The sequence below is a fragment of the Procambarus clarkii genome, chromosome 43, assembly GCF_040958095.1.
Source record: "Procambarus clarkii isolate CNS0578487 chromosome 43, FALCON_Pclarkii_2.0, whole genome shotgun sequence".
Lineage (NCBI taxonomy): Eukaryota > Metazoa > Arthropoda > Malacostraca > Decapoda > Cambaridae > Procambarus > Procambarus clarkii.
In genome coordinates this window covers 29886972-29898670 of record NC_091192.1, presented here as the reverse complement: position 1 = coordinate 29898670, position 11699 = coordinate 29886972, and the positions used below count along the sequence as shown (strand labels likewise).

The 11699-nt window shown below is 43.7% G+C and overlaps 1 protein-coding gene across 1 annotated transcript; it reads right to left on the bottom strand.

Annotated features, from left to right (window-relative positions):
* Nucleotides 1-3376: 3376 nt before the first annotated feature.
* On the bottom strand, nt 3377-7017 carry LOC138349926 (zonadhesin-like). Its single transcript, XM_069299918.1, has 2 exons — nt 6840-7017; nt 3377-5208 (listed from the first exon to the last, which is right to left on the bottom strand). Exons 1-2 carry the CDS (start codon nt 7015-7017, stop codon nt 3377-3379), a joined length of 2010 nt encoding a protein of 669 aa, XP_069156019.1.
* Nucleotides 7018-11699: the final 4682 nt, after the last annotated feature.

Here is an 11699-nt window from a genome sequence, read left to right as displayed (position 1 = left end):
CCGAAAGTATTTGCCAATCCTGTTACCTCTTAATTCAAATTGTTTACATCTATCATAGTGATGCGAGGTGTACCAAGAGGTTTGCTCACAGTTTGCATTTGGTAAGGCCACAGTGTAGACAAATTTTGATTTAGACATAGAGAAGTACTGGTCTGGGAATATAGCTGTGTGTGTGTGTGTGTGTGTGTGTGTGTGTGAGGAATAGGCTGGTAGCTAGTATTATAGACAGGTTTAAAATATTTCAAAAATAGATTAGATAGGCACAGGGGTGAGAGAGGTGGAGTGGATAGGTACCCAGGGAAGAGGGGTTGGATTTAAACTAGACCTAAATTAACCCTAATTACAAAAAATAATATATAAAGAGACTAATTGAATTACTAGATATTTAAACACTTAAAAACCAAGGGGGGTCAGGTTTCATTTATGCAACCCCTTACGAAACCTGTACATCTCTCTTAAATCACCGGCGGCTTTTTTAACTTTACTAAACAGTTTATGAGCTCCGAAGCTCTATACGAGGTTGTTTATAGCAATAATAACCTTGGGTTGTGAAGTTTCCAAGCTCGTGAACTGTTTAATACATGTAAACAAAGCCGTCTTGATATAGGAAAGATGTACAGGTTTCGCAAGTGGATGCGTAAAGGCTTGATGAATCCCGGCCTATGACGAGTGAGCAGTTTGCTCAGCTCGGTACTGTCCACTCCACACCCAGTACTGTCCATCGGGCACTTTCCCAGCAGGTCGGGCACTTTCCCAGCAGGTCGGGCACTTTCCCAGCAGGTCGGGCACTTTCCCAGCAGGTCGGGCACGGTCCCAGCAGGTCGGGCACGGTCCCAGCAGGTCGGGCACGGCCCAAGCAGGTTGGGCACGGCCCCAGCAGGTCGGGCACGGTCCCAGCAGGTCGGGCAAGGCCCCAGCAGGACGGGCACGGCCCCAGCAGGACGGGCACGGCCCCAGCAGGTCGGGCACGGCCCTACCAGGTCGGGCACGGCCCCAACAGGTCGGGCACGGCCCCACCAGGTCGGGCACGGCCCCACCAGGTCGGGCACGGCCCCACCAGGTCGGGCACGGCCCCACCAGGTCGGGCACGGCCCCACCAGGTCGGGCACGGCCCCACCAGGTCGGGCATCCCCACCAGGTCGGGCATCCCCACCAGGTCGGGCATCCCCACCAGGTCGGGCACGGTCCCAACAGGTCGGGCACGGTCCCAACAGGCCGGGCACGGCCCCAGCAGGTCGGGCACGGCCCCAGCAGGTCGGGCATGGTCCCAGCAGGTCGGGCACGGCCCCACCAGGTCGGGCACGGTCCCAACAGGCCGGGTACGGCCCCAGCAGATCGGGCACGGCCCCAGCAGGTCGGGCATGGTCCCACCAGGTCGGGCAAGGCCCCAGCAGGTCGGGCACGGCTCCAGCAGGTAGGGCACGGTCCCAGCAGGTCGGGCACAGCCCCAGCAGGTCGGGCACGGTCCCAGCAGGTCGGGCACGGTCCCAGCAGGTCGGGCACAGCCCCAGCAGGTCGGGCACGGTCCCAGCAGGTCGGGCACGGTCCCAGCAGGTCGGGCATGGTCCCAGCAGGTCGGGCACGGCCCCACCAGGTCGGGCACGGTCCCAACAGGCCGGGCACGGCCCCAGCAGGTCGGGCACGGCCCCAGCAGGTCGGGCATGGTCCCACCAGGTCGGGCAAGGCCCCACCAGGTCGGGCACGGCCCCAGCAGGTCGGGCATGGTCCCAGCAGGTCGGACACAGCCCCAGCAGGTCGGGCACGGTCCCAGCAGGTCGGGCACGGCCCCAGCAGGTCGGGCACGGTCCCAGCAGGTCGGGCACGGCCCCAGCAGACCACGCACAGCTCATCAAACACATAACGTTTCAGTGACGTTGTAGCAGCATTATTACTTAACGTAACCACGACGTTGAAGCAGCATTATAATATATAATGCTAATGGTATTGGAATGCCTTGGAGTGCTGCAATGATTGTCACACAATGATTACTAATGCTGTGATAACTTTTCATCTGGGAAGTAATATGCTTGTCTTGGCAGTAATTGTGTAATGAGTGACTGAACAGCTGAATATATTAAACTGCAGAAGTTGGTCCATATGAGGCAACTTCTATTTATATAAACTCAAACTCATTAATATATATGAGTATAACCTGCGCGTGAAACACTCCAGTGGACCCGTGTATGTTATTCTAACCTGGTAATTTGTTCCAAAGATCAGCAACCAGGTTTCCAGGATTTATATGTATTGTTATTAGTGTTTTTTTTATGTAGTGGATGTAAATTGGGTAAGTTTAGGTTAGGTTAGGTTAGGTTAGGTTAGGTTAGGTTAGGTTAGGTTAGGTTAGGTTAGGTTAGGTAGGGTTGGTTACGTTTGGTCATATATCTATGTTAATTTTAACTCCAATAAAAAAAAATTGACCTCATACATAATGAAATGGGTAGCTTTATCATTTCATAAGAAAAAAATTCGAGAAAATATATTAATTCAGGAAAACTTGGCTTATTAGGCAAATCGGGCCTTGCATAGTAGGCTGAGAAGTGCGTTCTGGCTACTAGGTACGACATACATATATATATATATATATATATATATATATATATATATATATATATATATATATATATATATATATATATATATATATATGAACACACACACACACACACACACACAATGTGTGTGTGTGTGTGTAAAATACTCAGGGGAATTGACAAAGTGGAAATAGATGAAATGTTCACACGTAATAATAACAGAACGAGGGGACATGGGTGGAAGCTGGAAACTCAGATGAGTCACAGAGATGTTAGGAAGTTTTCTTTTAGCGTGAGAGTAGTGGAAAAATGGAATGCACTTGGGGAACAGGTTGTGGAAGCAAATACTATTCATACTTTTAAAACTAGGTATGATGGGGAAATGGGACAGGAGTCATTGCTGTAAACAACCGATAGCTGGAAAGGCGGGATCCAAGAGTCAATGCTCGGTCCTGCAAGCACAAATAGGTGAGTACACACACACACACACGAAATTGAAAATCAGTGCTTCCAACGCCAAACAATTTTACACGTCGAGAATCGTTATGGCTGCATTGGTATTTTCGGTGTTGTGGCGTGGCTAACGATGATGAATGCTGGTGATCTGTCCTTAGCAGCGAGAGGAGAGATGTGGTCTAACACAGGTGACAGTGTTATCGCACCGTGTATCATGGGTGTGAACCTCAACCGCCGCCACGGCATAAATACATTTAGCGCCCATTGACAGCTGTTGAAAATGATTTTATGTCTGCTGGACCTTATATATATTTTTATTCGTGGGTCTAGTTGGTGAGTCTTAGCACCGTGGGTATGGGTTCATGTGACTGAGGATTATGGTGGGTTTACAGTCTTAAGCTGGTGTCTTGCTCTGCATAGATGGTGTCTTGCTCTGCATAGATGGTGTCTTGCTCTGCATAGATGGTGTCTTGCTCTGCATAGATGGTGTCTTGCTCTGCATAGATGGTGTCTTGCTCTGCATAGATTGTGTCTTGCTCTGCATAGATGGTGTCTTGCTCTACATAGATGGTGTCTTGCTCTGCATAGATGGTGTCTTGCTCTGCATAGATGGTGTCTTGCTCTACATAGATGGTGTCTTGCTCTACATAGATTGTATCTTGCTCTGCATAGATTGTGTCTTGCTCTGCATAGATGGTGTCTTGCTCTACATAGATTGTATCTTGCTCTACATAGATTGTGTCTTGCTCTACATAGATTGTATCTTGCTCTGCATAGATTGTGTCTTGCTCTGCATAGATGGTGTCTTGCTCTGCATAGATGGTGTCTTGCTCTGCATAGATGGTGTCTTGCTCTGCATAGATGGTGTCTTGCTCTGCATAGATGGTGTCTTGCTCTGCATAGATTGTGTCTTGCTCTGCATAGATGGTGTCTTGCTCTACATAGATGGTGTCTTGCTCTGCATAGATGGTGTCTTGCTCTGCATAGATGGTGTCTTGCTCTACATAGATGGTGTCTTGCTCTACATAGATTGTATCTTGCTCTGCATAGATTGTGTCTTGCTCTGCATAGATGGTGTCTTGCTCTACATAGATTGTATCTTGCTCTACATAGATTGTGTCTTGCTCTACATAGATTGTATCTTGCTCTGCATAGATTGTGTCTTGCTCTGCATAGATGGTGTCTTGCTCTGCATAGATGGTGTCTTGCTCTACATAGATGGTGTCTTGCTCTACATAGATTGTATCTTGCTCTGCATAGATTGTGTCTTGCTCTGCATAGATGGTGTCTTGCTCTACATAGATGGTGTCTTGCTCTACATAGATGGTGTCTTGCTCTACATAGATGGTGTCTTGCTCTGCATAGATGGTGTCTTGCTCTGCATAGATGGTGTCTTGCTCTGCATAGATGGTGTCTTGCTCTACATAGATGGTGTCTTGCTCTACATAGATTGTATCTTGCTCTGCATAGATTGTGTCTTGCTCTGCATAGATTGTGTCTTGCTCTGCATAGATGGTGTCTTGCTCTGCATAGATGGTGTCTTGCTCTACATAGATGGTGTCTTGCTCTGCATAGATTGTGTCTTGCTCTGCATAGATGGTGTCTTGCTCTACATAGATGGTGTCTTGCTCTACATAGATGGTGTCTTGCTCTGCATAGATTGTGTCTTGCTCTGCATAGATGGTGTCTTGCTCTGCATAGATGGTGTCTTGCTCTACATAGATGGTGTCTTGCTCTGCATAGATTGTGTCTTGCTCTGCATAGATGGTGTCTTGCTCTGCATAGATTGTGTCTTGCTCTACATAGATTGTGTCTTGCTCTGCATAGATTGTGTCTTGCTCTACATAGATGGTGTCTTGCTCTACATAGATTGTGTCTTGCTCTGCATAGATTGTGTCTTGCTCTACATAGATTGTGTCTTGCTCTACATAGTTTGTATCTTGCTCTGCATAGATTGTGTCTTGCTCTACATAGATTGTGTCTTGCTCTGCATAGATTGTGTCTTGCTCTGCATAGATTGTGTCTTGCTCTGCATAGATTGTGTCTTGCTCTGCATAGATTGTGTCTTGCTCTGCATAGATTGTGTCTTGCTCTACATAGATTGTGTCTTGCTCTACATAGATTGTGTCTTGCTCTACATAGATTGTGTCTTGCTCTACATAGATTGTGTCTTGCTCTACATAGATGGTGTCTTGCTCTACATAGATGGTGTCTTGCTCTACATAGATTGTGTTGTTGCTGGTGTTTTAGACTCAGCTACTCGGAACAAGTTCCAAGTAGCACGGGCTATGGTGAGCCCGTAACTTACCTGGCACAGGAGCGGGGCAAGTAGCACGGGCTATGGTGAGCCCGTAACTTACCTGGGACAGGAGCGGGGCAAGTAGCACGGGCTATTGTGAGCCCGTAACTTACCTGGCACAGGAGCGGGGCAAGTAGCACGGGCTATGGTGAGCCCGTAACATACCTGGCACAGGAGCTACCAGCACTATCATAAAGTCCTCACTACGGCCGCCCGGTTACCCCAGAACACGGGAATTAATCATTCAATCTTCACTGCTACATTTGTATACCTTCCTGCAGACATGTGAAATATAAGTCAGTTTATTTTAGATATAAATGCACACTCGGAGGTGAGTTGGCTGGAGCCATCCTCACCCCGCTCCACACAAAGTATTCATATGTGTGTAAATCACGAAAATAAACACGTGATTAAAAGTGTGACAGTGTCAGACCACGGAGAAAAATTGAAACAGGAATTTCCTTAAGTACTTTCGTATATTAATACATCTTCAGAAGGAGTCTGAAGATGTATTCATATATATTTTTGCACATCACAAATATGTTAGTACCTGGATTGTACCCGGATGGGGTTGTGGGCGTTTCTCTGCTCCCCCAAGCTCGGTCCCCAGGCTTGACTTGTGAAAGCTTGGTCCAACAGGCTGTTGTTTGGAGTGGCCCGCAGGTCCAAATATCCAGTACAGTCCAGTTTGTCCGGCATTTCTTGTAGAAAACTGTCCAGTTTTTCCTTGAAGACTTCCAATTTTGTTCCAACAATATTTTCTATACTCATTGGGAGGATATTGAACAACCGCGGACCTCTGATGTTTATGCAGTGTTCTCTGATTGTGCCTATGGCACCCCTGTTCTTCACTGGTTTTGTTCTGCATTTTCTTCCATATCTTTCACTCCAGTATGTTGTTATTTTACTGTGTAGATTTGAGACCTGGCTCACCAGTATTTTCTATGTATATATAATTTGGTACCTCTCTAGTCGTCTTTCTAGAGTACATTTGGAGAGTTTTGAGACGATCCCAATAATTCAGGTACTTTATCGCGTCTATGCGTGCCGTATGTGTTCTCTGTATTCCCTCTATTTCAGCAATCTCTCCTGCTCTGAAGGGGGAAGTGAGTACTGAGCAGTACTAAAGACAGGACAGCACAAGTGTTTTGAAGAGTACAACCATTGTGATGGGTTATAATACAGGGTTTTGTACCCTGTATTATGTTTAAGGACCTCATTTTTACCATACCTAAGTACCTGGTATTTATCACTGTTAAACATCATATTATTTTCTGCTGCCCAATTGTAAACTTAATATTAATAGTTTTCAATGTCATCTACAAAAGTAATTTTCTTGCTGGTTATTGTGCCATCTGCAGAAGGGAACACGAAGCTGTGACTTGTATTTTTGTCTATATCTGATATGAGAATAAGGAAAAGGAGTGGTGCAAGGACTGTACCCTGAGGTACAGAGCTTTTAACTGCGCTCCGATTCGATTTTACTTCATTGACTGTTGCACATTCCGTTCTGTTTGACAGAAAATTAAATATACATCGTCTTACTTTACCTGTTATTCCTACTGACCTCAGTTTGTGGGCTATCACTCCATGGTCACATTTATCACATGCCTTTAAAAAGTCCGTGTATACCACATCTGCATTTTGCTCGTCTTCTAACGTACAAGTTAATTTTGTCATAGTGATCCAGTAGCTTCGAAAAACATGATCATCCCGCTCTAAATCCATGTTGGCCTGGGTTGTGGAGGTCATTGGTCTCCATAAAACTGGAGATCTGATTCCCGATCACTCTCTCAAACACGTTTTATTATGTGGGATGTTAGTGCGGCTGGTCTATAATACTTAGCCAATGCTTTGCTCCCTCCCTTATGAAGGACAGCTGTATCTGCTGATTTAAAAGCTTCTGGTATCTCCCCTGAGTTCACGCTTTTTCTCCGCACTACACTGAGTGCTTGTGGTACTGACACTTTACAGTTCTTTATAAATGTTGTATTCCAGGAGTCTGGAGTTGGGGCTGAGTGCATGGACATGCTGTCAAATTGTCTTTCATAATCTGCAAAGTTTGTGTTGATATTAGTTATATTTTTAGGGGTTTGAATATCACGCATAATATGTTCTCTGTACTCCCGGATCTGTCTGGATCTTCCATTTTCATACTGTTTATTGGCCTGCTAAATTTCACAAATTTCTTTTGTCATCCTCTGTGTATGAACCTTCACCTGTAAGCACAGGTCCAATACTAATGGAGGTTTTTGATTTCGATTCCGCATATGTGAAGAAATATTTAGGATTTTTCTTTCTCTTGTCTGGCTTTCTGTTCCAATTGCATTTCTTCACTCTGATAGGATTATTTCAGTCTTTGTTTTATTTCTTCAGTCTCCATGTTTAAATTTTTCTTTCTTTGTAGGGATAGTCGTGTCTGCTGGAGCATTTCCGTTAAAGTAACAGATTGATTGATTGATAAAGATTAAGCCACCCAAGAGGTGGCACGGGCATGAATAGCCCGTAAGGAAAGTAACAGGTTTGAAACCAATTTTATATACTTCGGCAGCCAGTTGTTCCATTCCTTGTGTGGGAGATTTGTTACTTAGAACAGTTTCCCATTGAATGTTTGTAAGTTGTTCTATGTTTATTTTGCCCAGTCTGTCCTTTTATTATTAAAACTGAGTTCAGTGAGTAACCTCTCTCGCTTCATCATGTTTTTTTTTTATATCTGTTACGGGTATTGATGTTAGTTTGAACTTCAGTGAGCTTGTGATATGAGTATGTGGCATCTGATATTTTAATATCTGATTATTTCTTCAGTGTTCGTTAAGATCAGGTCTAGAATATTTTCAGTCTTAGTTGGCTCTGTTATCTGCTGGTTGAGTGACAAAGTTTGTGTCATAAAATCGAAGTAGTTCTCTGGCCTGTGGTTGATTATATCCAGATAGATTTCCTGGTAAAATGTTATTGTTTGCTATTCTGCATCTTAGATTGATCAGATTGAAATCTCGTAGGAAGTTAATATCTGGTATTGACTTTGGCAGATTATCGAGGCTAGTCTCTATTTTATTAATCTGTTCTGTCAATTCGTCAACCGTTGATTCTTGCGGTTTGTTTATTAGACTAACTAATCTTATTTTTATTCTTTAATATATAATATAATATATAATATACTTATATAATCTTATACATTTTTATTCCTAGCACTTCTACCACCTCATTTGTACAGTTAAGAAACTCTGAACATATAAGGTTCTCTCTATTATACAAACCATTCTAGTAAATTTAACATTTATTTTAACATTTACATATTTAACATAACTAGTGATAAACGTACATTTCTTCCTGAGATATTATACTAAACGTGCACACAAATGTATATAAATATTTGTATAACTGAGAACAAAAATATTCGTGAATATTAATAATACACAAGTTAGACATAGAGATAAAAAATCCTCAAAAATTTCCATTCTCTGATGCAAAATTCTTATATATATATATATATATATATATATATATATATATATATATATATATATATATATATATATATATATATATATATATATATATATATATATATATATATATATATATATATATCATCAGTCTTCACATTATGACACATTCCAGGCTATTGTTCAGGAACAGGTCTTATCCCATGTTTCTAAGAATAGCCATCAATGGGTATGTTAGAGTAACATGGGTGAGGGTGTGAGGCGTGTACCCACACTCCAGGCGGGCCAGGGCGTGTGTACCCACACCCTCGCTCCCTCCAGCAACGTCATCATACTTCAAGTACAGTTTATCATAATAGTGACCAACGGTGATGGCCTCTCTCTCTCTCTCTCTCTCTCTCTCTCTCTCTCTCTCTCTCTCTCTCTCTCTCTCTCTCTCTCTCTCTCTCTCTCTCTCTCTCTCTCTCTCTCTCTCTCTCTCTCTCTCTTTGTAAACTAAGACTAGGATTCATAAGGGATGCCTAATAACATACCTAGTGAAACTGCAAGCAAGAGCTGTTATCCTACCTCAGCTCATCTGAAGCCTACACCTAGAAACTCATTTATTTCATAAGAGTATACTTTGAAACTAACACATTGGCAACTATCATATATTAACTTATGTAAGCTAAGTTGAAACCTACTCCTAGATGCCCATTTATTTCATGAGCCTGGTATTTTTTGCTTTAGAAGGAATAGCCTTTATTCATTAAAAAAACATTAAGTAACAATCATATAAGGAACAGGATGAGCTTGTAGCCAGCTGTGTGCCAGAGTCTTCATGTGAACAGTTGACCTGATCTCCCGTGTATCAATCTGTTGAGCGAACAAGTTCCAGATGCGAGTAAGTCTCGGAAGGAATGAACGCTGATGGAGTGATGTTCTTAAGAATGGCACTTCCAGCATGAGACTGTTGAAGGTTGAGAGCCTAGTGTTACGAGTGGGAACTACTGGTACTCCACGGAGTTGGGCCAAGTGCGGAACTTTGAGGATGTTGGCCTTGTACATAACAGTAAGACCAACAACGTCCCGACGGTGTTGCAGGCTCTGATGCTCAGACCGTTCCCACCAGACTTGGTCAAGACTACAGATAAGCCTTCTAGCCCGTCTCTCCACTTTGTCCAACAGTCTGACGAAAGATGGGGGGCAGGCAATCCAGGAAAGGGGTGCATACTCAAGATGAGAGCGAGCTTGAGCTTCATATAAGGTTTTGCATCCCTTGCTGACAAGAAGATATGAGATGCGCCGTAGTGCTGTAAGTTTCCTGGCTGCCTTTTTAGCTAGGTTTAGCACATGGCTCTTCATTGTCATTGAAGAGTCGAACTTCATTCCCAAGATGTCAAATTCTTCTGTGAACTCTAGGGATTTGACACCCATTTGCAGTTCTGTCCGATTCGCCATGTGCAGTCTAGTTATCATCATCGCTTGAGTCTTCTCAGCCGCAAATGTGACCTGCCATCTCCCACCCCAGGAAAAAATTGCTGAAAGTTTGTGATTAATGATTCTTGCAGCAGTTAGTATTTTCTTCTTTCTGTATGTAAAGGTCTCTCTCTCTCTCTCTCTCTCTCTCTCTCTCTCTCTCTCTCTCTCTCTCTCTCTCTCTCTCTCTCTCTCTCTCTCTCTCTCTCTCTCTCTCTCTCTCTCTCTGTCTCTCTCTCTGTCTCTCTCTCTCTCTCTCTCTCTCTCTCTCTCTCTCTCTCTCTCTCTCTCTCTCTCTCTCTCTCTCTCTCTCTCTCTCTCTCTCTCTCTCTCCTTCTCCCTCTCTCTCTCCCTCTCTCTCTCCCTCCCTCTCTCTCTCTCTCTCTCTCTCTCTCTCTCTCTCTCTCTCTCTCTCTCTCTCTCTCTCTCTCTCTCTCTCTCTCTCTCTCTCTCTCTCTCTCCTTCTCCCTCTCTCTCTCTCTCTCTCTCTCTCTCTCTCTCTCTCTCTCTCTCTCTCTCTCTCTCTCTCTCTCTCTCTCTCTCTCTCTCTCTCTCTCTCTCTCTCTCTCTCTCTCTCCTTCTCCCTCTCTCTCTCCCTCTCTCTCTCTCTCTCTCTCTCTCTCTCTCTCTCTCTCTCTCTCTCTCTCTCTCTCTCTCTCTCTCTCTCTCTCTCTCTCTCTCTCTCTCTCTCTCTCTCACTTCTTTATTCACGCTTTTCTTCCTCGACCAAAGATTCTTTTTTTTCCTAATCACACTTTACTTCCTCGTCTGTGGATTTTTTGTTTCTGTTTTCTATTGTAAATTAGGTTTTCATAATTTTTTTCACGAGGATTTAAATTTGTCCTGTATTAGAATAAATGAGAATAAATTATCCCCCTGTATAACAGGCAATTTGTGTTGTTTGCAACAGTTGTTGATTGGCCTTCCTGGGATCTTGCCGGTCATTAATTAATCTTACTAGGATCTTACCGGTTGTTAATTAGTCTTCTTAGGACCTTGCCGGTGATTAATTAGTCTTCCCTAGGATCTTGCCGGTCGTTAATTAATCTTCCCTAGGATCATGCCGGTGGTTAATTAGTCTTACTAGGATCTTGCCGGTCATTAATTAGTCTTACTAGGATCTTTACGGTCGTTAACTAGTCATCCTAGGATCTTCCCGGTCGTTAACTAGTCATCCTAGGATCTTGCCGGTCGTTAACTAGTCATCCTAGGATCTTGCCGGTCGTTAATTAGTCTTCCTGGGATCTTGCCGGTGGTTAATTAGTCTTACTAGGATCTTGCCGGTGGTTAATTAGTCTTACTAGGATCTTTCCGGTCGTTAATTAGTCTTCCCCAAGATCTTGCCGGTCGTTAATTAGTCATCCTGGGATCTTGCCGGTCGTTAATTAGCCTTGGCATTATTACTGGTTTTACTTTTCAAGTGTTTTTGGCGGTGTTATATTCTAAATTGGCTTTTCCGTCTTGTATGTACATGTATGTATGAGTATGTGTACATGTATGTATGAG

Bases quoted from the DNA above. Each gene is read 5' to 3' on its own strand.
- LOC138349926 (XM_069299918.1), bottom strand. From the start codon at position 7,017: ATGGATTTAGAGCGGGATGATCATGTTTTTCGAAGCTACTGGATCACT. The intron at 5,209-6,839 runs GTAAAGTAAGAC...CAATCTATGTAG, and splicing joins GAGGTCAGTAGGAATAACAG to AGCAAGACACCATCTATGTA.